Source organism: Chrysemys picta, chromosome 2 (genome assembly GCF_011386835.1).
Source record: "Chrysemys picta bellii isolate R12L10 chromosome 2, ASM1138683v2, whole genome shotgun sequence".
NCBI lineage: Eukaryota > Metazoa > Chordata > Testudines > Emydidae > Chrysemys > Chrysemys picta.
In genome coordinates this window covers 112,708,408-112,735,792 of record NC_088792.1, presented here as the reverse complement: position 1 = coordinate 112,735,792, position 27,385 = coordinate 112,708,408, and the positions used below count along the sequence as shown (strand labels likewise).

Genomic DNA, 27,385 nt, shown 5'->3' with positions numbered 1-27,385 from the left:
GGGCAGTTCTGGGAGCCACAACAGGAACTGTAGTCATCAGGAATAACTTCTCCCTTGCTAGCTGCAGATATAGGAGTGCTACAGTCTTAGTTTCAGCCAAAAAGTCTATAATTTAGCATGTGCAGCAGCTTTGATTGGCCGCCCTTCTAAAGAGAATGCAGAAGGGCAGCCAATAAAGCAGGAAAACCCCATATACTAAGGATGTTCTTCACAAATAAGAGGGCCTCAAAACCTGTACCCTGAAGGGAAACTTTGAAGTGTCAGCAGGTTTAGACTGGTTAGTTTATTTAATATTTACTGCACTATAATGATTTGGTATACATGGTACTGTGTACATGTTGCTGATGAGTATTATGTATGGAGATCTCGTGTAGTTAACTTTCATATATAATTACAAAATTAAGTTTAAACATTTTCATTGCTTTTAACTCAGACTTCTAGAAAATCTTGAGATGTTTCATTTAAGCACTATAAAGCCTAGATTTTATTATTGATCTCAGCATTGCAATGTATAAGTCTCCATTTTCAAAAGTCATTTAAGCATTGGTGAGAAGTCGTATTCAGGGTATGCCTGCCAGTCAGCTCCAACAGTTGAGTGTTCCTTCTCAACCTTTAACAATAGTAAAGACAGCTTCCTCGCATTTCCTGGAATCAAGTGCTATAATTTGACCCTGAATTACCTTTTAGAGGTTTAACTGCCATTATTCTAACGCTAAAAGTCACAGGGACCCTAATTCTTGGTATCCTCCACCCTGGCACCCAGCTCCTTATGCTTATCAGCACCCTTAGCCTTACCAGGCTCCATGGGACTTCTAGTTTGCAAGGAGATCATAATCTTCAGTATGTTCTCAAACTAAATCTCCATCTCTAGTGTCAGAGGATAGCACTTAAAACTACTCAAGAACAGTCCCTTAGTGGTGAGAATCTGGATCAAGGCTCTGAGGAAGTTAAAAGCGAACAACTGTTCTCGAGTACTCACATTCTCATTATCTCCTCATGAGACTGTCATCCCTACTCATGTCATCCTCATAACCAGATGACTTCAGATCCTTCCAAGAGTTGCTCAATAGATGGGGGATACAATGCGGATCCCAGTAGAATGGTGAAGGAGAGATCTCACAAGCTTCTGGAAATCTTGCCCAGTACCATGTCAGGTTGCCTAGTGATGCCCATTCATGAAAGCATTGCAGATCCTGCAAAGTTGCTTTGGCAGACGCCAGCCTACATAGCTCTATAATGCAAGTGTGCAGAGAATCAATACCTAGTTCCACCTTCTGTGTTTGAGTAACTTTATATTCACCTGGCTCCAGGATCCCTCATAGTAGCTATAGTCCATCAAATGTTGCGACACGAAAGTCCTCCAAGCAGCCAAAAATATTAGGTCTGTTTGGATGTAATAATTAGCCATCTGCAAGCATGCAGATTGGAATCCCCAATTCTAGCTGGTTTTGGCAAAGTTTGACTTTGAATGATATCTCAAAATTTGTTAAGGTTCTCATAAGACTGTACAAAGGAATTTAAATTAATTTGTGAAGGACAGCTGGTCCCTCTTTCTTCTTTTCAGGCAGCCCTTCATGTGTTCGGTATGGTGTTGAGACCGTCGTCCTGCCTATAAGCATCCAACAATCCATAGGAGGTATAGGTTACTGTGGAATCACCTGCCTTTTTTGAGGGATTTGTTCAGTATCAAGGCTGGTGAAGCCTTATATACTTCAAAGGATGCCCAGGAGGGTCTTTGGGGGGTAGTGTGTGTGGGCAGTGTTAGACTCTTACTTTAAAAGGAAACCTGCTAGGGCCCTGGTCATAGCCAAGGCTGTCTTATTACCCGCAACACAGACCTTCTGAGTCTCTAAGGAAGTTTCAAAAATCCCAGATGATGGTAAAGCCATCAGTGTGATCTCTGCACCCAGTTTCATGGTTGAGGCAACAAATTTGACTTGGCAGCCAAGAGTTCTGTACAACTTCTAGTGGATCCACTAGTTATTTCCCCTCCTTTTAGCAAGCACCATTTTCATTTCCACGGGGTTTGGAGAACCATAATGACAGACTGTGGGTTATGGAGATGATAAAACTGGGACCCCTCAGAAGAGCAAACTTCATCAGTAGACATAGTTTCACAGAATTAAGAGGTTTACTGCCACTATCTTCTGATACCACAGCGTTCAACTTGAGACAACCTTCATTTGCAGACTCAAATCCAGGATGGTAATGCTTACCTCAGTAATCCCCTCCCTGAATCCACCAGACTGGTGCACAACTCCTTGACCTTCATATTGCTATCTGTCCTCCCCACAGAAAAATATTTCTCATTTTACATAGGCAATTCCTAATAAAGGATATTCCCCTCTAGACTGCCAGCAGCACTGAAGGTGTTCAAGAAATGTTTTAATGTAGTAGCAGCAGCCCACCTGAGAAAGCAGTGTCATAGTTTTAACAACTCCAAACCTCAACAATTGCCTCATCCTAGGAAAATGTCCTCAATAGGTAGTCAGCTCCATTCAGCAGACTATTCATCCTTTTGCCTCCCTAGAACTAAGGGTCAATGAGGAAAAACAAATTCTATTAAGTCTATTAATGGTTGTTTGTCAGAGGGTGGAGATGGATGGCAGGAGAAAGATCACGTGATCATTACCTGTTAGGTTCACTCCCTCTTGCGCACCTGGCATTGGCCACTGTTGGCAGACACGATACTGGGCTGGATGGACCTTTGGTCTGACCCAGTATGGCTGTTCTTATGTTCTCTATTTAAAAAATAGTTTACTGGGGTAGTATTGGATACAACAGCAGCAAGGACCTACCTCCCGCAGGAGAGAATCAGTGGCATAGTGGATTTAATCATCAACAGCAGACACATCGTAAACACATTGCTGAGAACTTGCCTCAGGCTTCTAGGTCACGTCGTGTCCTGCACTTACATAAGTCAGCATGCTAGACTTCACCTTTGCTGCATACAGGATGGTTGAAGTAAGTGTATCAGCCCATCGGACATCACCTAGACAAGACAGTGCAGGTACCCCTGGAAGTTGTCATGTAAATTGGTGGAAGTATCCTAATAAATCTTCCAGAGGAGTTCCCTTTTCTCCATGCCTACCATTCAAAACTCTCATAACAAATGCCTCCAACATGGGATGGGGGTTCACCTGGGCCACATAGGTTCAAGGTCTCTGATTTTTCGAAGAGGCCCAGTTACACACACACATTCTGGAGCAGAGTGCAACTTGCCATGCTTGTGTTCCATGTTTTCCAGTTCTTAAAGGCTCATCTGTCCATATATTAACAAGCAGTAATGTTTTACTAACAAAGAGGAGCAAGATCCACCCCTCTGTCAGGAAGCAGTATGTCTGTGGAACAAGTGTATTGGTCACAACTTAAATCTAGTGGCTCTCCGCTTACCAGGTCTTCAGAATGTTCTGCTTTTTTGCCTCAGCAGATAACTTACAAGCAATCATGATTTGTCGGTAAAGGACATTGTCATTCAAAAAATACTTAGTGGGGTCAACGCTCCATAGATATTATCAACATTGAACAACAGAAAGTGTCAAGACTTCTTCAGCAGGGGATCAGGATCACAGGTCCATGGCAGGGGCATTCCTGATCCTTGGTCATCAGCTTTCATGTATAAGGCTGTAAGAAAGTTGACTTTGTTGTCGTTGTTTGTTGTTCGAAAGTTGAAGTCAAAGCCCCAGGACCTAAACGTTTTGTTTCATTATTGACTAGATGACTAGTACCTCCCACTACTCCCCCACGCCCACTGTGTGGTGTTGAAGCCCAAACTCTTGCACCCTGGAGCTAGACCCAGATCAGAGATCTCTAGAAGCCTTCCCAGCCCTGTATCCTGCAGGAGAGACAAGCCCTAGTGCCCATCCAGCCCCATTCACTGGGACCTCCTCAAGCTTGTCCCTCGGTGCATAGGGGTGGCTGTGGAAAGGAAAGTCCTTGAAATTGGGTAGGAGACACTGCTGCTTGGTGGCCCTGACCCACACTACCAGGTGCAGGTAGACCTTCACCTGGGCAAAGTGCAAGGCAAGCACCAGAAGGGCTTGAGTGCAGGCAGTGGTGCTCAATATGGAGCTAGGGCAGTGAGGGGGTGGTGAATGCTACGGAGAAACTAGTCCCATCCTCTGCATCTGCCATGGCCCTCACCAAGTCATGAGAGAGGTGGCTCCATGTGCCAAGTTGCAATGCCACTTAAAATTGCAACAATTTGCGGTTTCCTCAACAAAATCACAGCCCGTGATTCTCCTACAGCCTTACTAATGCATTTATCATCCAGTTCCCCTAATCCCAAGGGTAATCAGAATGATCAAACAAGACTCAGCAAAGATAATGCTGGCTCCAGCCTAGGCAAAGGCAGTCTTGGTTTTCAGACCCGATGAACCTTTCATTTCAGCCCCTGATCCAACTGCCTGTTCAGCTGTCTCTGCTATCCCAGAAGGAAGGCCAAATTCTGCATCTGGTTCTAATATTTATAAGATCCAGATTCAATTTATAGTATGGATACTGGATGATTGTCAGTGTTAGAGAGAAGTTGCTCATCGGAAGTCAAAATACCCATATTAAAATTAGAACTCTACCAGCGCTATATACTCATAATGGAAAATACTTAGATGTGCATAGGGCCTTGTCAGTCTTGATGGGATTAGGCTGTTAGAGTATTTCCTAGATTATTTGTACTTTATGAAGAAAGAATGAAAGGTTAACATGTTTCCACCTGAAGACTGTCTAATTGGATTACTAGTTGTAGTAGACTTTGCTAATATTTAGCTTAAGTAGCCCTTACAGAAAGACACTCAGTTCACTCCAAGGCCCAAAAAACCTCAGTTGCATCGTTGAGGAATGTGTTTGTAGCAGACATATATAGGGTAGCCACTTGGAGTTCAGAACATGGATTTTACACACTTTATTCCATTGAATATCACATTGTGATGCTCATTTTGGGAGGGCCATTTTATAGTCATTTAGACTCCAGGCACCCACCTCCATCAAGTTTGATCACTGAGAGTCCCCATCAGTGGCATATATGTGAACAAGCACTCAGAGAAGAATACTAATTTTGGTTCTTTGAGATGTGCTGTCCACAAGCTGTTGTCCTTTCCCACTAATAGTGTCTTATAACAGCTAGATTCTGTATTGGTGAAGGAACTAAAGGATGGTTGGGGTTGCCCTGCCCATTGTGCCTTTGTTGGGAGCACAAGGATATTCAGGGTATAGGGGCAATCCCCAATAGGCACTCCTGGTCCAAAAAAAAAAATCCAAAATTGAGTGCACTGGTTCATGAGTACCATCCTTGGAATATATATATGGACAGCACATCTCAAAGAACCTCATTAAGGTAAATAACCATTTCATCATATGGCTATAATGTTTTCCAGAGATTTTGTGACATTCATTCCTACGTGGCAGGTAACTTTGTTCAGACTTAATGTTACAGAGAAATGTATTATAAAGCCAGATTGTGCCTGGCCCATATACAAGATGGGGCGTGCAGGGCTTGACTTGGAAAACAAATGGCTCTTCTTCTAAGCACGGTTTGAAATGCCAAAATAAGTCATCTTTCCACAGAAGCTACTTATTGGTGTGGCTTGGATGCCCTTTGGGCTCCATTCATATATATATATTTGGGGGGGGGGGGTCAGACAAGGATGCTCTTTAGGCTCAGCTCACCCTCAGTAAGGCATGTTGGAGCTTGTATGCCCCCAGACTTTGTGGGTTCTGCTCTCCCACTCAGAAAGTTCAGGCACAAATGTAGTACTTATGCTCAGAGTATGAGAACTAGTTTTGGCTAGTGCTTTTAGTGACCCTATCTTCTGCAAATTGAATGAGGGTGGGAGGAGGATGCAGACCCATTGCCCTATCCTTTTACACTGGCCAGTAATGCTAGCCCTCTCCCTAAATTTGGAGGAAACGTGCTGAATGCTCCTCACAGTTCCCTGAAGGCTGTTGGAAGGTATAAGGCTTCCTAAGGCAGCATCCTTCTTGGCGTTTCTTCTGGGGTGGCATGCATCAGTACTGCCTATCATGAACCCTGTTGCAGTTCATTTGATCTCTCAATTTGGAATTCAACAAAACAGTTCTATTGTTAGAAATAAAGCTCCATAAAGTGTATTCCTTGTCCTCTTCTGATTTTGATTTCATATTTCTACATTGCTTTGTTGATTCTCCAAAGCTGACAGAACTAAAATCTTATATTACAATAGTTTGCATATGATTCTGAAAGTATATAAGGAGTAAAAAAAGTGCTAAGTTTTCATAGTCACTTTTAAAGTAGAATTGCACTTTAAAGCCTTCCAACAGTTTTTTGAAAATTTATGTGCAGTATATTGATTTCTCTACCTGATTCTGTGAGGGGTTGCTTGCTGAAAAACAGTGATCCAGTCTGTAGGCTAGACATTTGCTTTTTAAGGTATGTGGTGCTCTTGGAGACATTATAGTCTTGCATACAAATTTCAAAACGTCAAATATGAAAACTTTTTAGCCTACTTTCAGCCAGTAAAATTAATTAAATATACATCATTTTTTTTGCCTTTAAACTAGCTTTTATAGCATGTCCAATATATGCAAAACCAGAAAAAACATTTTTGTATCCTAGAGTGGGGGCATCAAATGTGACTTTTCAGTAGCAAAAGGTTGTATGAACATAATTTTGCTTTATTTAAAAAAGCTACTATAAAGTTCAATACACAATTAACTTACATGAATTTTATAGGGTATTTTAAAATCTTACATTTCCCCCCAAATGTCAAGAACTACTAGAGTAGGATAACGCTAAATATATAATGCTAGCTATATTAAATTATTTTTTCTTCCAGACATACAATATTCCAAATAAATTACTTTTTTGCAAATATACTTTTAATTTTTCTGATTTTTTTTTTTTCTGTTGTAAAACTGTTCACTTCCCAGCCTGTATAGCTTTTGCTTAACTAAGTTTTTTTTCTTAAAGCGAGTATATATCTAATTTAATGTTATCAGAGGTGGCATCCTTGGAAGATTGATCCTCCTTATTCACAAAACAGGTATACAAGGATGTAAAAGAAATGAGACAATAGGTTCAATGCACATCTTGTGTGTTTGCCTATGGTGTTAACAAGGATGCCACTTCTTTATCCTGTTCTCACCAACTCAGTTTATGCACTGCAAGTAACTGAACAGCCGTCAGATGGTAACATCTGGTCACTGCTGACCAGAGCAGGGAGCAATACATGCACCGCAAATGAAAAGCTTGCCATTCCATTACTTAATCTACTGAACCATTCAGTCCTCCATCCTTCCTTGCCTCTCTACTATGGGTTTGAACGGTTCAGCATAATATAGTGACAAACGCTTTTCTTAACCCTTTACACCAGTGTATGTTAAAAAGAGCCACAAAGCTGGAACACACAGAGAGACATGTTATGGTGCAAATATATCTATTTGCTATTTTAAATCTGCAAACTCTTGATCTTTTTTCATTTTTCACATTTTAAATCCTACTATTGGAGTATTTTTAATGTTATAACCCAGAAATTATATTTTAAAATTGTTATAAAAACTGTTGTCTTATCAATGAACCTGTTTGATTTACCTTTCTGTCCATAGGTGTAAAACAAAGGTGTATCCAGACAATCTTCCTACAACAAGTGTTGTCATTGTGTTTCACAATGAGGCTTGGAGTACGCTTTTACGAACTGTCCATAGTGTGATAAATCGGTCGCCACGACACTTGCTGGAAGAAATTGTACTTGTAGATGATGCCAGTGAAAGAGGTAATACAGTGTTGTTGTGTTGCTGGTTTTCAGATGCTGTCTACGTGGCTTCATGACTTACTGCTTTAAGAAATTCAGGCTTGACATTGGTTTAGCAAGGACAAGTAGTTTTGAGAATATTTGAAAAATGGTAGTAATGAAACAATGCCCATATTTGTTTGTATCTGGAACATTCCACACTGAATATACAGTAAAAGCCCACCGATCCACCCATTGCATTCTACTTTTAACATTATAAAGGACATAGCAGTTCTGGGTATCTTTAATAATAATAATAATTTTAAAAAGGGCCACTAGACTGTTTATTTCAAATTCTGTGCAATCTGTAGTACGGTTTGCTTTCTAAGGCATTCACAAACCTCTCCAGTAGTGGTTCCCGTAGTGAGGTCCCTGGATCATGGGAGTCCACTGTGGGTTATGCTGGGGTCTGTCCCTGGAAGCAGGGCCAGGACACACTGGAAAGAAATTCTGGCACTTTGCCACATGAAGGACGCCATTTTGTTCCACATAGCATGATGCATCATTCCTGAGGGGAGCTGGCAGGACCATTCCCATGCTGCTGTGTATATTCCAGTAGAACCAGAAACAAAAGGGGTCTGGGTCATTTAATCAGATGCTAACGGGGTCCTTGGTGGAAAAAAGTTTGGGAACCACTGTCTTAGAGCATGTAAGATTTTTATATTCATCACCTGATCAAATGAACACAGACAGCTTTCTGCCCTAAAAACCTAAATAACTCAAAGATATAAACACATGTGCACAGGTTAGAGCTCGTTGAAACTTGACATTTTCATTCCACAGACAAATGTGATATTTAAAAAAAAAAAAATTCAAAATCAGAACAACATTTCAATTTCCAAAATTCAATTTTGGCTCAACAAAAGCATTACAGAAAAATTGAAAAGTGTCATTTTAGATTTTGACTTTAATATTTGTATTTAGTTTTTATTTAAAATTCGGATTTAATTTTTAAATACTAATATTAAATACTAACTATCAAATACATTTTAATTGAATTATATAGTTTTGTCAGGATAAAGTTATGCATAATTTATATCAGTCACTGTTTAAAAAAAAAAATCATGCTGTGGTCACAGTGACCTTGAGGACCTTGCTGCCATTCATTAACAGTTTGTTAGTTAGCTTTAACAAAGTTCTGTTTTGAAACGGGACTAGATCAAAGCAAACTAACACACTGATAATGTGTGGCAGCAGGGTCCAAATAAATGGTAGAATTTACAGTTATGTGACAGTGGTGACCACGATGACATAATCGTATCCATAAGAATTGGTGATTGGTATTGTAATTGATAAATATAAAATAAAATACTAAATATAAACCTAAAATAAAAAACCCAAATCTGGTGGAGGATTTTCTCCAATATTAAGTGTGTCTATATGCATGTGAAAGAGAAGCCCTGTCTGTGTGTGTGCGCGCGTGTGTGTGTAACATCCGTTAACCAGTTGTTTTATTGTCTTGTCATCTGTTACCTTCATTTATATAACCAATGAAGATTATTTCCATAAGTTGGGGACGTTGCAGCAGTGCTAGAGATTGCTCATTAAGTAGAGGATAGTGAATGGAAAGGATGACACATTAAGCAGGTGAATAGCTACAGAGGACATCAACATGAACTTTGAAGGCCATCCCTAGAGCCACTGAATCTAATCTCAGAGTCAGAGTATTAGCTGAATTGAAGGAAAGCACTGCACGAAAATGAAGCAAAAAGGCAAAGAAGTAGTGGGGCTAAAGTTTGAATAGTGGTTATGGTCCAGAGATTCAATACAACTCTGCCATTGCATGGAACAATAGGGACATCTGGGAAATAAAGTATTAAACTGAGAAATAACATAAGACAAATGAAGAGAGAACAATCATGTACAAAAGCAAATTCCACTATATTCCTGCAGAAAAACTTGCTTGATCAGAACTACTTTTTAAAATGTTTTCTAGTCAGTGAAACTCCGCTCTGCTAGCCATGAATTTGTATATTTTTTTACTGTTGAAGTCTAGCTAGGATGCAAATGTAGTCCCTAAATTTTAGTTTTCCCCAAATTTCAGTTGGTGATGTACTTAAATATTGGCTTTCTTGTTTACTGATGAAGCTTTCTCTGTACCAAGCAGAATGTGCAGCAGAGCCTATTTCAGGCTATTTGAAACCCAGTCGTATATTGGAGAATGTACTAGTACAAGAAGTTCCAAGATAATTGGAACCTCAAACTTTCCAAGAAACACACAATTGGATTCATTTAGACCAGTGGTGGGCAACCTGCAGCCCATCAGGGTAAGCTGATTGCGGGCTGCGAGACATTTTGCAGACGTTGACCGTCCGCAGGCACAGCCCCCCACAGCTCCCAGTGGCCGCGGTTCGCAGTTCCCAGCCAATGGGAGCTGCAGGAAGCGGCAGCCGGCCCACCGCTTCCTGCAGCTCCCATTGGCCGACAATGGTGAACCGCGGCCACTGAGAGCTGTGGGAGGCTGTGCCTGTGGATGGTCAACATCCGCAAAAGTCTCATGGCCCACAGTCAGCTTACCCTGATGGCTGCACGTGGGCCGCAGGTTGCCCTCCACTGCTCTAGACATTAGGAACACATGTCATGGTGCCCGGCCTAACTGTATGTCTATGCCTTCCTGGCCCCTTCGAATGCTGCCCTCCCTTTCAGGTCTGTCTTCTTGCAGTTGCCTCTCCTGGGATGGAATGATACAATTCTCAGACCAGGTCTTGGGTTGCAGCCCCCTGTGTATCAACCGGGATTGCCTCAATAGGATCTGACTTATGTCCAGTACCTGCAAGTCTGTTTCTTCCTCCAGCAATAACAGTAGTAAGCAGTGACAACAGCCTCCTTAAAACAAAGTATTATTTATTTAGAACAAAAGCATTTAAGAGAAAAACAGTTCTTAAAACAGACATCTGGTTGACCAGATAACTAACCACCTTCCACATGGTTATCCTGTGGAATGGTCTAAATTTCCTGTAGACCCCTTCCCTCCCTCAAGGTCTCTACGGTCTGGTTGGCATAGTCTTTTCCATAACTCATAAAACCATTTCTCCCCTATGCATCAGGGAGACCCACATTTAAAAGCTGTTAAGTCTTTTTGATCTTGAATTTCCCAGCCTGGCAAAAGATCATTGTAGATAGGCTGTAAAGTTCTTGAAGCTGATGGCTTTGCCAATTGTCTTTCAAGTGTGTGCTGGGATTTTCGTATCTGGAGCCATTGTCTTTCTGTTGGTTCTTCCTACAGCCCTCATTAAGCTAGATCAATGCATTCATATAGGAAACTTTTATAACAAAATACACAAGAACTTGCCCTCACTGACCAAGTCACATACATCATTATATTACTGTATTCTTAGATTACATAGTAATTCCATGTCCTTCACATACGCTTTCCTTCATTTGTCACATTTGGTAATTCAGTTTTGTAACAACGTAAGCACACAAATTTAACATAAAACTAAAATGAAAAAATAATTACATTAAAATATATATAATAAAATTTCAAAATGAGAAGTCCTTAAAAATCAGAACATTCTGTTCTTACAAGGTTTTTAAAAAACATTTCATGGAAATTAACATGTTCTCATGGGACATTTCAGTTTTGACTAAATGACTTTCTCTGATTTAAAAAAAAATTCGGTCAATTTTTGGCTAGTTGTGGTACAGGTAAACTAACTTTATAATTAACTACCTTGATTCTTGAATTATGTGAGAGGGTGATGGTTGAAAAGAGTTTTTCATAACTGGCTCCTGATTAAATTCATAAAATATATTCTCTGTAAGGTATATGACTTGGATTTTTCACATAATTATGTACTTAACTATTATGATAGTGTAAGGAAAAAAATAAGCAATGTGTATATAGGGTTGCAGAAAAATGCATGTATTGGAGGAATAGTACATGACAGGCATGACGCTGTCCTCAGAACTGTTAGATCTGCCTCTTCAACACCTGCCTCCACATTGAGATATTGCTTGAAAGTCTTGTGTTGTGGAGTACCCATAGGCACAAAATCTCAAAGGCGAGATTACTTGTACAATAACTGGAATTTTTGCAGATGTTTTGCCCCGTGTCCCCTCACGTTGTACCTTACAGGTGTGCTCTGTCGTCTGTCCCCTTCTGCTGCAGAACCTCCTTGCGTTTTGTAGTTGAGAAGGAACTGGAGTGGCGGCTGTTCCATCCTTCCCTATATAATCTCTCTCACCGGAATACGAGGCTATATAGATCACTGGTGTAGATCATAGATGTTGCTGACTTAAAAGCTCCAATCAGGAGCACACAGGCATGCACACATCCTGTGGTGGAGCACTCATAGGGACAAAACTTCTCAAAGAGCTGTAGTTACTGTACAAGTTAGCTCTTCATTCACTTTATGTGCACTTTTGATAATGCACTATGTAGCTAAATTATTGTATGTATTTGAGATATCCCTGAAAAATTACCAGTGTAGTAGCTCAGACAAATGATTAAATTTCAACATCTTTAGCTCAATTAATCTCCCTCTCCTCCTCCTCCTCCTCCTGTTTTTTTTTTAGTAGTTATTCCTTGGAACAGATCAAATCCGGATTCTAATTTGCATATATTACAGTAGAGATTATTGTAGGGTTAAACTTTCCAAATTAATTAGAATATGTATGTACAAATTTAAAATAAGCTTACATTTTCATCTTTAATGATATTCACTATTTCATCTTTCAAAAACATCTTAATTGGCACTATTTTGGAATAGTGCTAAAGGTCAATCATGGAGAGCCACTTTTAATTGTAGCCTGAAAATGGTGAGGAATGACTCGTAAACACTGTGGCAACCTAATATAGGTGTCTTATTTCCCTTACTTTTGTTGTTCTAGATAATGTCATATCATTTCAATTTTAATGGAAGAGGGGTCATTCAACCCCATTTTAAAATGAGAAACTCCTTCATTTTGAAGTCAAATGTTAGCCCCATAAAAGCCTAAACTCTTTTGAAGTCAGCTTTTTTTCCATTTTTTATGAAAAGCAGAACACTTGTGTACCCTTTGTAACCAAAAGGAAATGTATGTTTCAGATGTTGAGGCTTAAACTACTAAAATACTTTTTAATTTGGTCTAGAGCAGGGGTTCCCAAAGTTGGTTCGCGGCTTGTTCAGGGTAAGGCCCTGTAAGGGGCTCACAGCCCCCAGTGGCCGCGGTTCACTGTTCCCAGCCAATGGGAGCTGCGGGAAGCGGTGGCCCAGCCTGCGCCACTTTCCACAGCTCCCATTGGCCGGGAATGGCGAACCGCGGCCACTGGGAGCTGCGAGTGGCTGTACCTGCGGACACTCAGGTAAATAAAGTGTCTCGCGGCCCGCAGGGGCTTACCCTCAACAAGCCGCGAACCAACTTTGGGAACCTCTGGTCTAGAGAGATACAGTATTCGTAATTTGAGACCACTGAAATATATTTCACTTGCAGTTTTTTGTCAGCAATTGAGAAGTTTTCTCGCCACCCCTCCACCACCCAAACAGGTCTGTTTGATTTCACGGAAAACATGATTTTAAATTAATGAAGACTGAAAGACACACTAGTTGAAAGCATAAAGGTTTCTACACATGCTGGTTAAGTATTCTGTTGTATTGAAATAAGCCTTTTTTTAAAATGAGATGTTCATCCTAGCTAAGTAGCATATTTTGAATTCTAGTCTTCCAATTTAATTGGAATAGAGTAAGCAGTCAGTCTTGCCTGGAGCCTGTTGTGTACCTGCCAGTCTCTGCTCATAGCAAAGTGAATTTGCATAATATCACAGTTCTGTTTACGCTGGAAAGAAAAGCATTAGGGAAACAAAACATATCTGTTACTTTTGCATCTTTAGCTACTGAACAAAATTATGAAGCATTATTTATATATATATATATATATATATATATATATATATATTGATGTCTTTTTTTTATATCTAACATTTTGCCAGCAAGTAACTAGTTAAAAAGAGGATCCTGATGTCAGGCTGTCCTGCAGTGGTCCAAGAGTGAGAGTACCAACCGCAGGGCAGACTATTAAGAACCAGGGCACAACCCCCAAATTGGTTGATTCTGTATTTAGATTTCACCAACCAGTTGTCAAGTGTTCACTCCTCAATCACTATAACAGCTTTAATATGAGTTAGACAGTCCCCTGGGGTATTCTGATCTGTCTCACCACCCAAGTAAGCCTGATTTTGTGATAGATGGTCCCTTACAGCAAGGATCACAGTAATATTCAGGTTACTCCCAGTCCCAAAGGACCAGTTACTTACCCCAGTCAATTGCACTTCAGATCTCACACCAATAACCAGCATTGTAGATAATTTCATGTAACTATCTAAAGATTTATTATATAGGGAAAGGAAACGAGTATTATTTACAAGGTTAAAGTAGACACACACACACACACACACACACACACACACACACACACACACACACACCAAACTTCAGTTTCAAAAAGTAATAGAAGCTTCTATAATAAACAAGCTCTATATGTTCTTTAGGGCTAACCCAGACTAAGCACTAGGGTCTAGTGCTTATGGCTAGTAATTCTTGCTCCCAGAGTCCAAGCAGCATAAAGATAGAGTCAGGGATGGTGCAAGGCGAAACTTCCACCTTGCGACACCCCCCCCCCACCCAGCTGACCCTGCCCACCGCCCCCTCCCCCCCCCGCCCACAGCAGCTACCCCCCCTCTGCAGCTAACCCCGCCCGGGGAGCCCACCCCAGCTCACCTCTGCTCCACCTCCTCTGCTGAGCACACCGGCGCTGCCCTAATTCTCCTCTCCCAGGCTTGCAGCGCCGACTGGAGAAGAATTAGAGCGGGGGCTGTGTGCTCAGCGGAGGAGGCAGAGTGGAGGTGATCTGAGGCGGGGAGCGGTTCCCCTGTGTGCGCGCCCCCCCTTACTGTGGGCGGCCCTCCCTGCGCGCCCCCCACCCCGCAACAGCTCACCTCCACTCCACCTCCTCGCCTGAGCGGGCTTTGGGCTTTTAGGTGTCCTCAACCACTAGGCGGCCTCCTAGTTCGCCTAGTGGTTGCACCTGCCCTGGATACAGTTCCTTCTTGTTGGGGAATTTTATCCTCCTCCCCCCCCCCCCCCTCCCCCCGCCTTCCACTCTATGCTGCAGACTCAGCTGATGGGAGGAATTTGCTTGCATGACTCATCTTCATGGGCAGGGGAGAGTAAACCATCTTTTGTCCTTTTTAATGTTCCACACTAGTCTGTCTGGTGTTGATGGGCCTTCCGTGATGGGCAGGGACTTAACATTTTCTGTTTTAAACCAGCATTTCACACTAATTAATGCCTCTCACCTGTCTGGTGATTTATACAGTTACAGAGAACCACAATGCAAATACTCAAATATCATCTTACAGTATGAGATACAGATGTTATAAATGAGATTAATGCATGCAGCAATTTATAAGCATTCTGTAAAGTCTAAATACATTCTTATAATTCTAATATCTATTTTAACAATACTAACACACAGCTATGTATTTGGAGTGGAGACATGGGGACCTTTGTGTGTGCTGACACCTCATCTGTCAGCGTTGCACCTGAGTTAATTAGTCCCTCTGTACTAAGAACTAGGTCAGCACTGGATGACTGCAGGTCATATCAAGAGGGAATGCGCTAGCAAGGATCAGAGAAGAAACCAGGTGAAGCCATGCTAGCTAGCCAAACATACACAGAAAAACCGTTCAGACCTTTTAAAAGAGATGTCGGTCTTACTTCCATTTATTATGAGCCACTGTGGCAGGGCCATTGCATAGAACTATTGAACTATTTATTTCAACTTTTAAATGACTACATAAGAACGACCATACTGGGTCAGACCAAAGGTCCATCTAGCCCAGTATCCTGTTTTCCAACAGTGTCCAATGCCAGGTGCCCCAGAGGGAATGAACAGAATAGGTAATCAAGTTTTCCATCCCTTTGCGCCCATTCACAGCTTCTTGCAAACAGAGGCTAGGGACACCATCCCTGCCCATCCTGGCTAATAGCCATTAATGGGCCTATCCCCCTTGAACTCATCTAGTTCTTTTGTGAACCTTTCATAGTCTTGGCCTTCACAACATGCTCTGGCAAGGAGTTCCATGGGTTGACCCTGCGTTGTGTGAAAAATACTTCCTTTTGTTTGTTTTAAACCCGCTGCCTATTAATTTCATTTCATGACCCCTAGTTACTGTGTTATGAGAAGGAGTAAATAACACTTCCTTATTTACTTTCTCCACACCAGTCATGATTTTATAGACATCTATCATATCCCCCCTTAGTCATCCCTTCCAAGCTGAAAAGTCCCAGTCTTATTAGTCTCTCCTCATTCGGAAGCCGTTTCATGCCCCTAATCATTTTTGTTGCCCTTTTCTGAATTCCAATATATCTTTTTTGAGATGGGGTGACCACATCTGCACACAGTATTCAAGATGTGGGCGTACTATGGATTTATATAGAGGCAATATGATATTTTCTGTCTTATTATCTATCCCTTTCTTAATGATTCCCAACACTTTTGACTGCTGCTGCACATTGAGTGGATGTTTTCAAAGAACTATCCACAATGACTCGGAGATTTCTCTTGAGTGGTAACGTCTAATTTAGACCCCATCATGTTATATGTATACTTGGGATTGTTTTCCAATGTGCATTACTTTGCATTTATCAACATTGAATTTCATCTGCCATTTTGTTGACCAGTCACCCAGTTTTGTGAGATTCTTTTGTAGCTCTTCGCAGACTGTCTGGGACTTAACTATCTTGAGTAGTTTTGTATCATCTGCAAATTTTGCCACATCACTGTTTACTCCTTTTTCCAGATCATTTATGAATATGTTGAATAGGACTGGTCTCAGTACTGATTTCTGGGGGTCACCACTATTTATTCCTCTCCATTCTGAAAACTGACCATTTATTCCTACCCTTGGTTTCCTATCTTTTAACCAGTTACCAATTCATGAGAGGACCTTCCCTTTTATCCCATGACAACTTACTTTACTTAAGAGCCTCTGGTGAGGGACCTTGTCAAAGGCTTTCTGAAAATCTAAGTACACTGTGTCACTGGATCCCCTTGTCCTCATGCATGTTGACCCCCTCAAAGAATGCTAGTAAATTGGTGAGGCACGATTTCCCTTTACAAAAACCAGGTTGACTCTTCCCCAACAATTTATGTTCATCTATGTGTCTTACAGTTCTGTTTTTTTATAATTTCAACCAGTTTGCCCAGTACTGAAGTCAGGCTTACTGGCCTGTAATTGCCGGGATCACCTCTAGAGTCCTTTTTAAAAATTGGCATCTCATTAGCTGTACTCCAGTCATTTGGTACAGCAGCTGATTTAAATGATAGGTTAAGACTACAGTTAGTAGTTCTGCAATTTCACATTTGAGTTCCTTCAGAACTCTTAGGTGAATACCATCTGGTCCTGGTGACTTATTTCTGTTTAATTTATCAATTTGTTCTAAAATCTCCTCTAATGACACCTCAATCTGGGACAGGTCCTCAGATTTGTCACCTAAAAAGAATGACTCACGTTTGGGAATCTCCCTCACATCCTCAGCCGTGAAGACGGATGCAAAAAATTAATTTAGGTTGTCCGTGGTGGCCTTATAGTCATTGAGTGCTCCTTTAACATCTCAATCGTCCAGTGGCCCCACTGGTGGTTTAGCAGGCTTCCTGCTTCTAATATATATATATATATATATATATATATATATATATATATATATATATATTTTAAATTGCTATTGCTTTTTGAGTCTTTGGCTAGCTGTTCTTCAAATTCTTTTTTGGCCTTCCTAATTATATTTTTACACTTCATTTGTGAGAGTTTATGCTCCTTTCTATTTTCCTCACTAAGATTTTCCACTTTTTAAAGGATGCCTTTTTGTCTCTCACTGTTTCCTTTCCTTTGTTGTTTAACCACGGTGGCACTTTTTTTGGTTTTGACTATATTTTTTAATTTGGGGTATACATTTAAGTTGAGCCTCCATTCTGGTGTCTTTAAAAAGTTTCCATGCAGCTTGCAGGGATTTCACTTTTGGCACTGACTGTACCTTTTAATTTCTGTTTAACTAATCTCCTCATTTTTGTGTAGTCCCAGTTTCTGAAATTAAATGCTACAGTGTTGGGCTGCTGTGGTGTTTTCTCCACCATAGGGATGTTATATTTAATTATAGTACGGTCACTATTACCAAACGGTCCAGCTATATTCACCTCTTTGACCAGTTCTCCACTTAGGACTAAATCAAGAATTGCCTCTCCCCGTGTGGGTTCCAGAACTAGCTTCTCCAAGAAGTAGTCATTTAAGGTGTCAAGAAACTTTATCTCTGCATCCTATCCTGCAGTGACCTGTATCCAGTCAATATGAGGATAATTGAAATCTCCTATTGAGTTTTTTATTTTTATAACCTCTCTAATCTCCCTGAGCATTTCACAGTCCCTATATCACCATCCTGCTCAGGTAGTCCGTAGTAGATCCCTACTGCTACTCTTCTTATTAGAGCATGCAATTACTATCTTTAGAGATACTATCCTTAGAGTGGTACATTTAGGTTCATTTAAGATTTTTTACTTCGTTTGATCCTACGCTTTCTTTCACATATAGTGCCACTCCTCCACCAACATGACTTGTTCTGTCATAGAATCAAAGAATATCAGGGTTGGAAGGGACCGCAAGAGGTCATCTAGTCCAAGGCCCTGCTCAAAGCAGGACCAATCCCGACTAAATCATCCCAGCCAGGGATTTGTCAAGCCTGACCTTAAAAACTCTAAGAAAGGAGATTCCACCACCTCCCTAGGTAACCCATTCCAATGCTTTACCACCCTCCTAGTGAAAAAGTTTTTCCTAATATCCAACCTAAACCTCCCCCACTGCAACTTGAGACCATTACTCCTTGTTCTGTCATCTGCTACCACTGAGAACAGTTTAGATCCATCCTCTTTGGAACCCCCTTTCAGGTAGTTGAAAGCAGCTATTAAATCCCCCCTCATTCTTCTCTTCTGCAGACTAAATAATCCCAGTTCCCTCAGCCTCTCCTCATAAGTCATGCGCTCCAGCCCCCTAATCATTTTTGTTGCCCTCGGCTGGACTCTTTCCAATTTTTCCACATCCTCCTTGTAGTGTGGGGCCCAAAACTGGACACAGTACTCCAGATGAGGCCTCACCAATGCCGAATAGAAGGGAATGATCATGTCTGTCGATCTGGCAATGCTCCTACTTATACAGCCCAAAATGCTGTTAGCCTTCTTGGCATCAAGGACACATGGTTGACTCCTATCCAGCTTCTCGTCCACTGTAACCCCTAGATCCTTTTCTGGAGAACTGCTGCCTAGCCACTTGGTCCCTAGTCTGTAGCAGTGCATGGGATTCTTCCATTCCAAGTGCAGGACTCTGTACTTGTCCTTGTTGAACCTCATCAGATTTCTTTTGGCCCAATCCTCTAATTTGTCTAGGTCCCTCTCTATCCTATCACTGCCCTCCAGCATATCTACCACTCCTCCCAGTTTAGTGTCATCTGCATACTTGCTGAGGGTGCAATCCACACCATCCTCCAGATTATTAATGAAGATCTTGAACAAAATCGGCCCAGGACCGATGCTTGGGGCACTCCACTTGATACCGGCTGCCAACTAGCCATGGAACCATTGATCACTACCTGTTGAGCCCGATGATCTAGCTAGCTTTCCATCCACCTTATAGTCCATTCATCCAACTCATACTTTAACTTGCTGGCAAGAATACTGTGGGAGACCATATCAAAAGTTTGCTAAAGTCAAGGAATAACACATCCACTGCTTTCCCCTCATTCACAGAGTCAGTTATCTCATCATAGAAGATAATTAGGTTAGTCAGACATGACTTGCTCTTGGTGAATCCATGCTGACTCTTCCTGTCCTTCCGATATCTTTTGTATCCTGGTATTACTGTGTCCCATTGATTATCCTCATTCCCCCCAAGTTTTTGTGATACCTATTATATCAATATCCTCATTTAATACGAGGCACTCTAGTTCACCCATCTTATTATTTAGACTTCTAGCATTTGTATATAAGCACTTGAAAAACGTGTCACTTTTTAGCTGTCTGCCATTACATGATGTAATTGAATGGGACTCTTTTTCATTTGACTGTTAATCATCAGATCCTACCCGTATTTTATCATCTTCCATCCTCCTCTTCTTCCTAGGACATAGAGATCTCCATTAATCCTCCACTAAGGGATGTCTCTGTCTGAACCATGTGCTCCTTTGCACCTGTCGGCTTTCCCCGAGCCCTCAGTTTAAAAACTGCTCTACAGTTTTAATTTTTAATTTTAAGTGCCAGCAATCTGGTTCCATTTTGGTTTAGGTGGAGCCTATCCTTCCTGTATAGGCTCCCCTGTTCCTAAACGTTTCCCCAGTTCCTAATAAATCTAAACTCCTCCTCCCTATACCATTGTCACATCCACACATTGAGACCCTGCAGTTTTGCCTGTCTAACTGACGCTGCGCATGGAGCAGGAAGCATTTCAGAGAATGCTACCATATAGGTCCTGGACTTCAATCTCTTACCTAGCAGCCTAAATTTGGCCTCCAGGACCTCTCTTCTATTCTTCCCTATGTCATTGGTACCTACATGTACCACGACCACCAGCTCCTCACCAGCATTACACATAAGTCTTTCTGGATGTCTCGAGAGAATCCGCAACCTTTGCACCAGGAAGGCAAGTAACCATGCAGTTCTCCTAGTCATCGCAAACCCAGCTATCTATATTTCTAATGATAGAATCCCCCATAACTATTACCTGTCTTCCTAATCATTGGTGTTTATATTTATACAATAGCCTAACAATTAGGGCTGTTAAGCGATTAAAAAAATTAATCGCGATTAATCATGCGATTAATTGTACTGTTTGTTTACACCTCTACCTCGATATAACGCTGTCCATGGGAGTAAAAAAAAATCTTACCGCATTATAGGTGAAACTGCGTTATATCGAACTTGCTTTGATCCGCCGGAGTCCGCAGGCCCGTCCCCCCGGAGCATTGCTTTACCATGTTATATCAGTTTTTGTGTTGTATTGGGTCGCATTATATCGGGGTAGAGGTGTATTTAAATATTTTTGGATGTTTTCTACATTTTCAAATGTATTGATTTAAATTACAACACAGAGTACAAAGTGTATAGTGCTCACTTTATATTTATTTTTGATTACAAATATTTGCATTGTAAAAAAAACAAAAGAAATAGTATTTTTCAATTCACATAATAGAAGCACTGTAGTGCAATCTCTTTATCATGAAAGTTGAACTTAAAAATGTGGAATTAGATACAAAAAATAACTGCACTCAAAAACAAAACAATGTAAAACTTTAGAGCCTACAAATCCACTCAGTCCTACTTCTTTTTCAGCTAATCGCTGAAACAAGTTTGTTTACATTTGTTGTGGTCAAAGACACCCACGCAATGATTTTAGTTCAAAGACTCAAGCCTGAGGCCAGTTTATTGACATACATACCAGTGCACTGGGGTGCAGTCCAAAGACTGACATCCCGGGGGCCTCTCGCAGGTGGGTTTTTATTTCATTAAACCGCAAGCAAAGTACAAACAATACATCATGAGTTAAGAAATTAGGGTTGGGGTCAGTTCCTCCCCTAAACTGCAAGTTAAGAAACTAGGGTCGGAGTCAGTCCTTCCCTTAAACCAAGAGTTAAGAAATTAGGGTTGGGGTCAGTCCCCCCCCTCCCCCTTCCCCCTTGGTACCTTCCTCATTAATTTCCGAGAAGTGGGTGTTTATTTGGGTAGAGGGGCACTTGGTGGTTTTCCCCAGGGGTGGTACTTGACACCAGTTTGGGTACATTTCTCAAGACGCATGTTATTTTCCGGGGTCTTTTGGTTAAAGATTGGGGGGGTTTCCAGGGGACGCCTACAGAGGGTCTATGATTGGTCATTTTGCAGATAGCTGGAATTGGAAAATGTTGCAGCTATTTTGCAATTGCAAAAATCATTTCTTAATGTAAGCAAATATTCTATTTTTCGAGCGGTTTCATAAACTTGCGGTTATTATGTTGCTAAAGCAGTTTGTTGCAGCCTTGCGGTTATTCTGGGTTTTTCCAACCCCCCCCCCGCCCTCCTCTGGACATTACCCTTGACCGAGTTTGGCAGAGAACTGTCTTGTTCAGTCTTGCTCAGGCTTAGGCCTAGACTGCTCTGTGTAATGGCAGTCAACATAACAGATCTCTGTTGGAGGGTTTATTTCAGGGCCTTCAGATTCACAGCTCTGGCTATTAAAAAGAAGCCCCCCCCTGCTTTATTTTCCCACACATTTGAAGAAGTTAATGCTGTCCTCTTCTTGCTTACAATGTCACCTGAAAGTGAGAACGGGTGTTCACATGGCACTGTTGTAGTTGGCGTCACAAGATATTTATGTGCCAAATGTGCTGAAGATTCATATGTTCCTTTATGCTTCAACCACCATTCCAGAGGTCATGCATCCATGCTAATGACAGGTTCTGCTTGATAACGATCCAGACTGACACATGTTCATTTTCATCATCTGAGTCAGATTCCACTAGCAGAAGATTGATTTTCTTTTTGGTGGTTCAGATTCTGTAGTTTCCGCATCAGAGTGTTGCTGTTTTAAGAATTTTGAAAGCATGCTCCACACCTCATCCCTCTCAGATTTTGGAAGGCACTTCAGATTCTTAAACCTTAGGTCGAGTGCTGTAGCTATCTTTAGAAATCTCACATTGATATCTTCTTTGCGTTATGTCAGATCTGCAGTGGAAGTGTTCTTAAAATGAACAACGTGCTGGGTCATCATCTGAGACTGCTATAACATGAAATTTATGGCAGAATGCAGGTAAAACAGAGCACGAGACATACAGTTCTCCCACAAGGAGTTCAGTCACTAAGTAATTAATGCATTATTTTTTTAACGAGCATCAGCATGGGAGCATGTTCTCTGGAATGGTGGCCGAAGCATGAAGGGGCATACAAATATTTAGCATATTTGGCACGTAAATACCTTGCAATGCCGGCTACAAAAGTGCCATGCAAATGTCTGTTCTCACTTTCAGTTGACATTGTAAATAAGAAGTGGGCAGCATTATCTCATGTAAATGTAAACAAACTTGTTTGTCTTAGCGATTGGCTGAACAAGAAGTAGGACTGAGTTGACTTGTAGGCTCTAAAGTTTTACATTGTTCCGTTTTTGAGTGCAATTACGTAACTCCCAAAAAAATCTACATTTGTAAGTTACACTTTCACAATAAAGAGATCACACTGCAGTACTTGTATGAGGTGAATTGAAAAATAGTATTTCTTTTATTTTACAGTGCAAATATTTGTAATAAAAATAATATAAAGTGAGCCCTTTGTATTCTGTGTTGTAATTTAAATCAATATATTTAAAAATGTAGAAAAACATCCAAAATATTTAATAAATTTCAACTGGTATTCTGTTTAATAGTGCAATTAAAACTGCGATTAATCGTGATTAATTTTTTGAGTTAATCACCGTTAACTCGTGCGATTAAATTGACAGCGCTACTAATAATCTCAAGCTAATTTCAAGTACTGCTGCCCAAAATTAAAATTTATCAAAGAATGTTTAATAGTTTAACTATTTCTTATATCCATATGGTTTTTGTCTGTTTATGTAGTGTAGTGTATGGTTTTTGTTGTTGGAGGTTCGTGGAAGAAAATAATACAAATATCTTGTCTGAAGCTTTGAGTGGGCTGAATTTTAATCTTTCCATTCAGAAAATATTTATCATTAATTTGAATGCAAATATTTGTAGATTTAGTAATTGTCTACATGATTTGCATGCAAGTTTTCTCTACTCCAGTTTCTATACTTGATTTAATTTATTTTTCTTTCTGCCTCAGCCTTCTTTTTTGGTATTTCCAGAAGATGCTCTGTTCAACTAAACCACTTTGTATAAAAAGTTGAAATACCATACACTTAACTAAAAATGTGTATGTACTTGACACATCAAATTACAAAACAGGAAAATAAATTTAACCAAACCAAAAAGTATGAGCCAAAACCCTAAATTACCATTACTCTAAATCTGGGTTTTAAACAATTTGTTACTGAAACCTTAACTATCACACACACCAAAAAAAAAAAAAAAGTCTCTGCTGCTTGGAATGCATACCAACTGAGCTAAAAATGTATTTGTCACTTTATAGATATTGGTCACTTTTTTAAAACAGTGTATTGTTTATAATCTGAGCCTTTTAAGGGAAAATTCTGTAGAATTTAATAAAAATACAAAAGATAGGTTTCTCTAGAAATTAGTCTTGAAAACCAATAGAATTATAGAGATAACATCCTTTCTATAGAATCTTTCTATCAATATGTTGAATTCAGTGTAGGGTGACCAGATGTCCCGATTTTATAGGGACAGTCCTGATATTTGGGGCTTTTTTTTATATGGGCTCCTATTACCTCCCACCCCCATGTCCTGATTTCTCACTTGCTATCTGGTCACCCTAATTCAATGGCATTAGATGCCATGCTGCAGTTAGTTTAATATTCCATGAAGTATATATTTTCATTCTTTTTTATTGTTTACCAAAAAACTACAGTGCAAGAATGTAAAGATTTCAAAATTAGGTGCTCAAGTTAGAAAATGCCAGAATTAAGATTGCCAGTGAGGCCTCAATTGAGACCTCTTGCACACATGCATCATGATAGAATTTTGCTGCCTATTGCATAAGAGGTCGTCTGTGACAGAGCCAGGGGTAGACCCAGATTTCCTGGTTTCTAGTCCAATAACTTAACTATAGATGAATATTCTTGTTATCCTTACAACCCTCTGACTAATTTGCTATCCATCTAGTGCACTAAATGAAGCAGGAATCTTATTCTTAAAAAAAGTACAGCATATGAATATGTAATTAGACTGCATCATAACGCATACTCCTAAGGGGGCCTAATTCAGGTTGTAGCGGCAGCCTAAATTATGGCATTTTCTAACTTTGCATGCTTGACTTTGCAAGCTTACCATTCTTTTAATGTAATGTTTTTATATCACTTCCTGCATTTTTTTAAGTAAACTGAAAAAACTAGTCTCACCATAATACATGGATCATTAGCAGGTTTGAATCTAAAAGCTTTACATCTCCAACACAGACCATTGTCACCTGAGCAAAAGGCAACATTACTATATAGAGGATAATAGCCTTCTACTGCTATATGAAGCAGTCCCTGGAGAGGGAAGTTTGGTGACACAACACATACTTCAACAGTGTCTTACACAACTAATTGGCAGTCAGAATTCCCTGGTTCTTTTCCTGACTTCTCTGGAGGGAGGTTTTGAGTCAGGCAGCAAGACGCTTCCCTTTTTTCCTTTTATTTCTGAGTAGACTTGCAGTACTACCTAAGGTCTCAATCCTGTAAACACTTAATACAGAGCATAGTGTTTATTGCTATGAACAGTCCCCTTGAAGTTGGTGGAACTGGAAATACTCACAATAGTGTTTTCACTTTTTGCAAATTAGGCCCAAACATTGTATCCCTGGCCTCCATTTAAAATACTGTTGCCCTTAGCTAGATAATTTCCAAGAATGACTCATTTCTCTTTTTTTAGAGCTGGTTGAAAAATGAGGATGTATGTATGTGAGTGAAACAAATGTTTTTAATGATTTTTTCCCCCCAAATTTCAAAATCAAGATATCATTGAAATTTCAAAATTTGAACAATTTCAACCTGGTTCTATAATTGATTTAAATGGTTAAGGAAAAATTCCATCAACATTTTTCCTGTTTCTGACATTGAAAATTTCAAAATTCATAGAATTTTTGACCAGATTTATTTTCTGAAAAATAGTAGCTCTTTAATCTTTACATGAAGTGAGTGAGCATGCCTTTTACTGTACAGTGAGCAGAACAAGATGTCTCACGCTGGATCTTTGCCAGTCCTGGTTGTGTTGTTTTTAAAAATTTTATTTGTTTTTGGTAGAGCCTTACCAGTCTCCTGGTATTACACTTGCACACTTCAGGTCAGCGTCATTGCCTCAGTTGATTTAGCTATAAATGGTTCGGCTATTTTCAAAGGTTACAGCAACTACTGAATTTTCCACAGGAAGAACACATTAATCAATATGACACGCTCCTTCTTTCTCATGAAGTGGCTGGTGTAGGAGGGAAAGAACAGAAATTGAAACCATGGCTTCCACGTAGATCAGAGCAAAGTATTGTCATAAAGCTGACCCACAGTTCTGTTTGTTTAATGTGCCTGGAAGGGTGCAATTAAATTGAGAGGAGTATATTTGGTTGTGATAAATTTGGTTTATTTAATCTGAATTAATATTTTGTAAGCAGGGCTGTATACTCAAACAAAATACCTTTTGTAAAATATTTTAGAGAGAAATATTATGTATTCTTGGTTGGTTTGTGCCACTCAGGTTATCCTTATTTTTCGTTCAGTCCCTGTTAGAACATGCTAGCAAAAATGAAGTCTTTGATTTTCTCTGGAGAAGATAGAGATCTATTTAAAGTCTATCCTTTTTGTAGGTTCTTTTGGTATAACACAGCTTTCAAGATCTGTCAAAATGCATTTCTACTTTTTTTCCTTCACTAGATTGTCACTGGAGGGTCAATTAGAGCTCATTCAGCCAAAGCAGCGGCAACAAATGGTAGTCACCCTCAGGTCAGCTCTGCCTCTTGAGATTTGCAAGACAGACGCTAAGAGTTCATGGCATATTTTGTGCAACATTACACTTCCCATACATTGCAAAACCTACTTTATTTTATACTGGCTCATTTTTGTAGATTTACTTTCCTACACAAGTAGTAAAACTCTCCACTTTTAGTCCAGACACTTAATGTAGCTATAGAATATATTACATTAGATTGCTTATTTACATGTTTATACATATATACAATAGACTTGAAATCTGCTAATTGTGAACACAGCCAGTTTGTGATTGTGTTCCTACAACTGTTAATCATATTCCTTCTTCCCTGTTCCCTCAATTGTTTGTTCTCCCACTGGTTGCCACCCATCCTAAACTAGCTCTTCAGGGTAAGAGACTATCCAGCCATGTGTGATTTGGTCTTTTGGCAGCTATTATAATACAAATAATAATTTTAATTCCGTAGGTGATTGAAAGTCTGCTAGAGCTAGTGTATTGCATTAGTTCCTTTACTTAAGGAGAGCTAGTTGGTCGTTCGACAGTTCAAATATTCATTTATGCTTAGATGATTTTGCCTTTTATTTTAACTGTGAGGAGTTGAGGTGATAAATTAATATGAACACCTTAGGCAGAAACTGAAATTCTAAAGGAAGCAAAAATGAAATTAGTCATGTATTAAATCTGCATGCGAGGAAATTCTCCTTAATTATAGTACCACAAAACCCATACCATCAAACTGTCTCATAGTCTGCTACTTTCTTCATTACTTTCTGGTAGTGAGGTGAATGTCTCCCACCATAGATAAGTAGGCTTGACAGAATTCTATTTTTTTTTACATGATTTTGATGGATTGTGTCAATATTTATTTTTAAGCATCTCTTCAATTTTTATCTACTTAAATGTTTACAGTTATAAGAAATTATGGGGAGAACAGACAATGGGGTGGGGTCTAACACTGACGGTAGACACCAAGATTTTAAAAGTTTTTAACAATTAAAGTGACAATTGTCAACATTACATATCAAAATATACCAA

At 40.0% G+C, this 27,385-nt stretch overlaps 1 protein-coding gene across 5 annotated transcripts in view; it reads left to right on the top strand.

Moving 5' to 3' along the window:
• GALNT1 (polypeptide N-acetylgalactosaminyltransferase 1) overlaps positions 1 to 27,385 on the top strand; it is a 200,325-nt gene that overhangs the window by 116,144 nt on the left and 56,796 nt on the right. For all 5 annotated transcript variants that reach the window (XM_042842221.2, XM_008169368.4, XM_008169367.4 and 2 more), the window contains one exon: positions 7,579 to 7,745. In XM_042842221.2, coding sequence (XP_042698155.1) covers positions 7,579 to 7,745 — 167 coding nt within the window. The remainder of the gene's footprint in view (positions 1 to 7,578; positions 7,746 to 27,385) is intronic.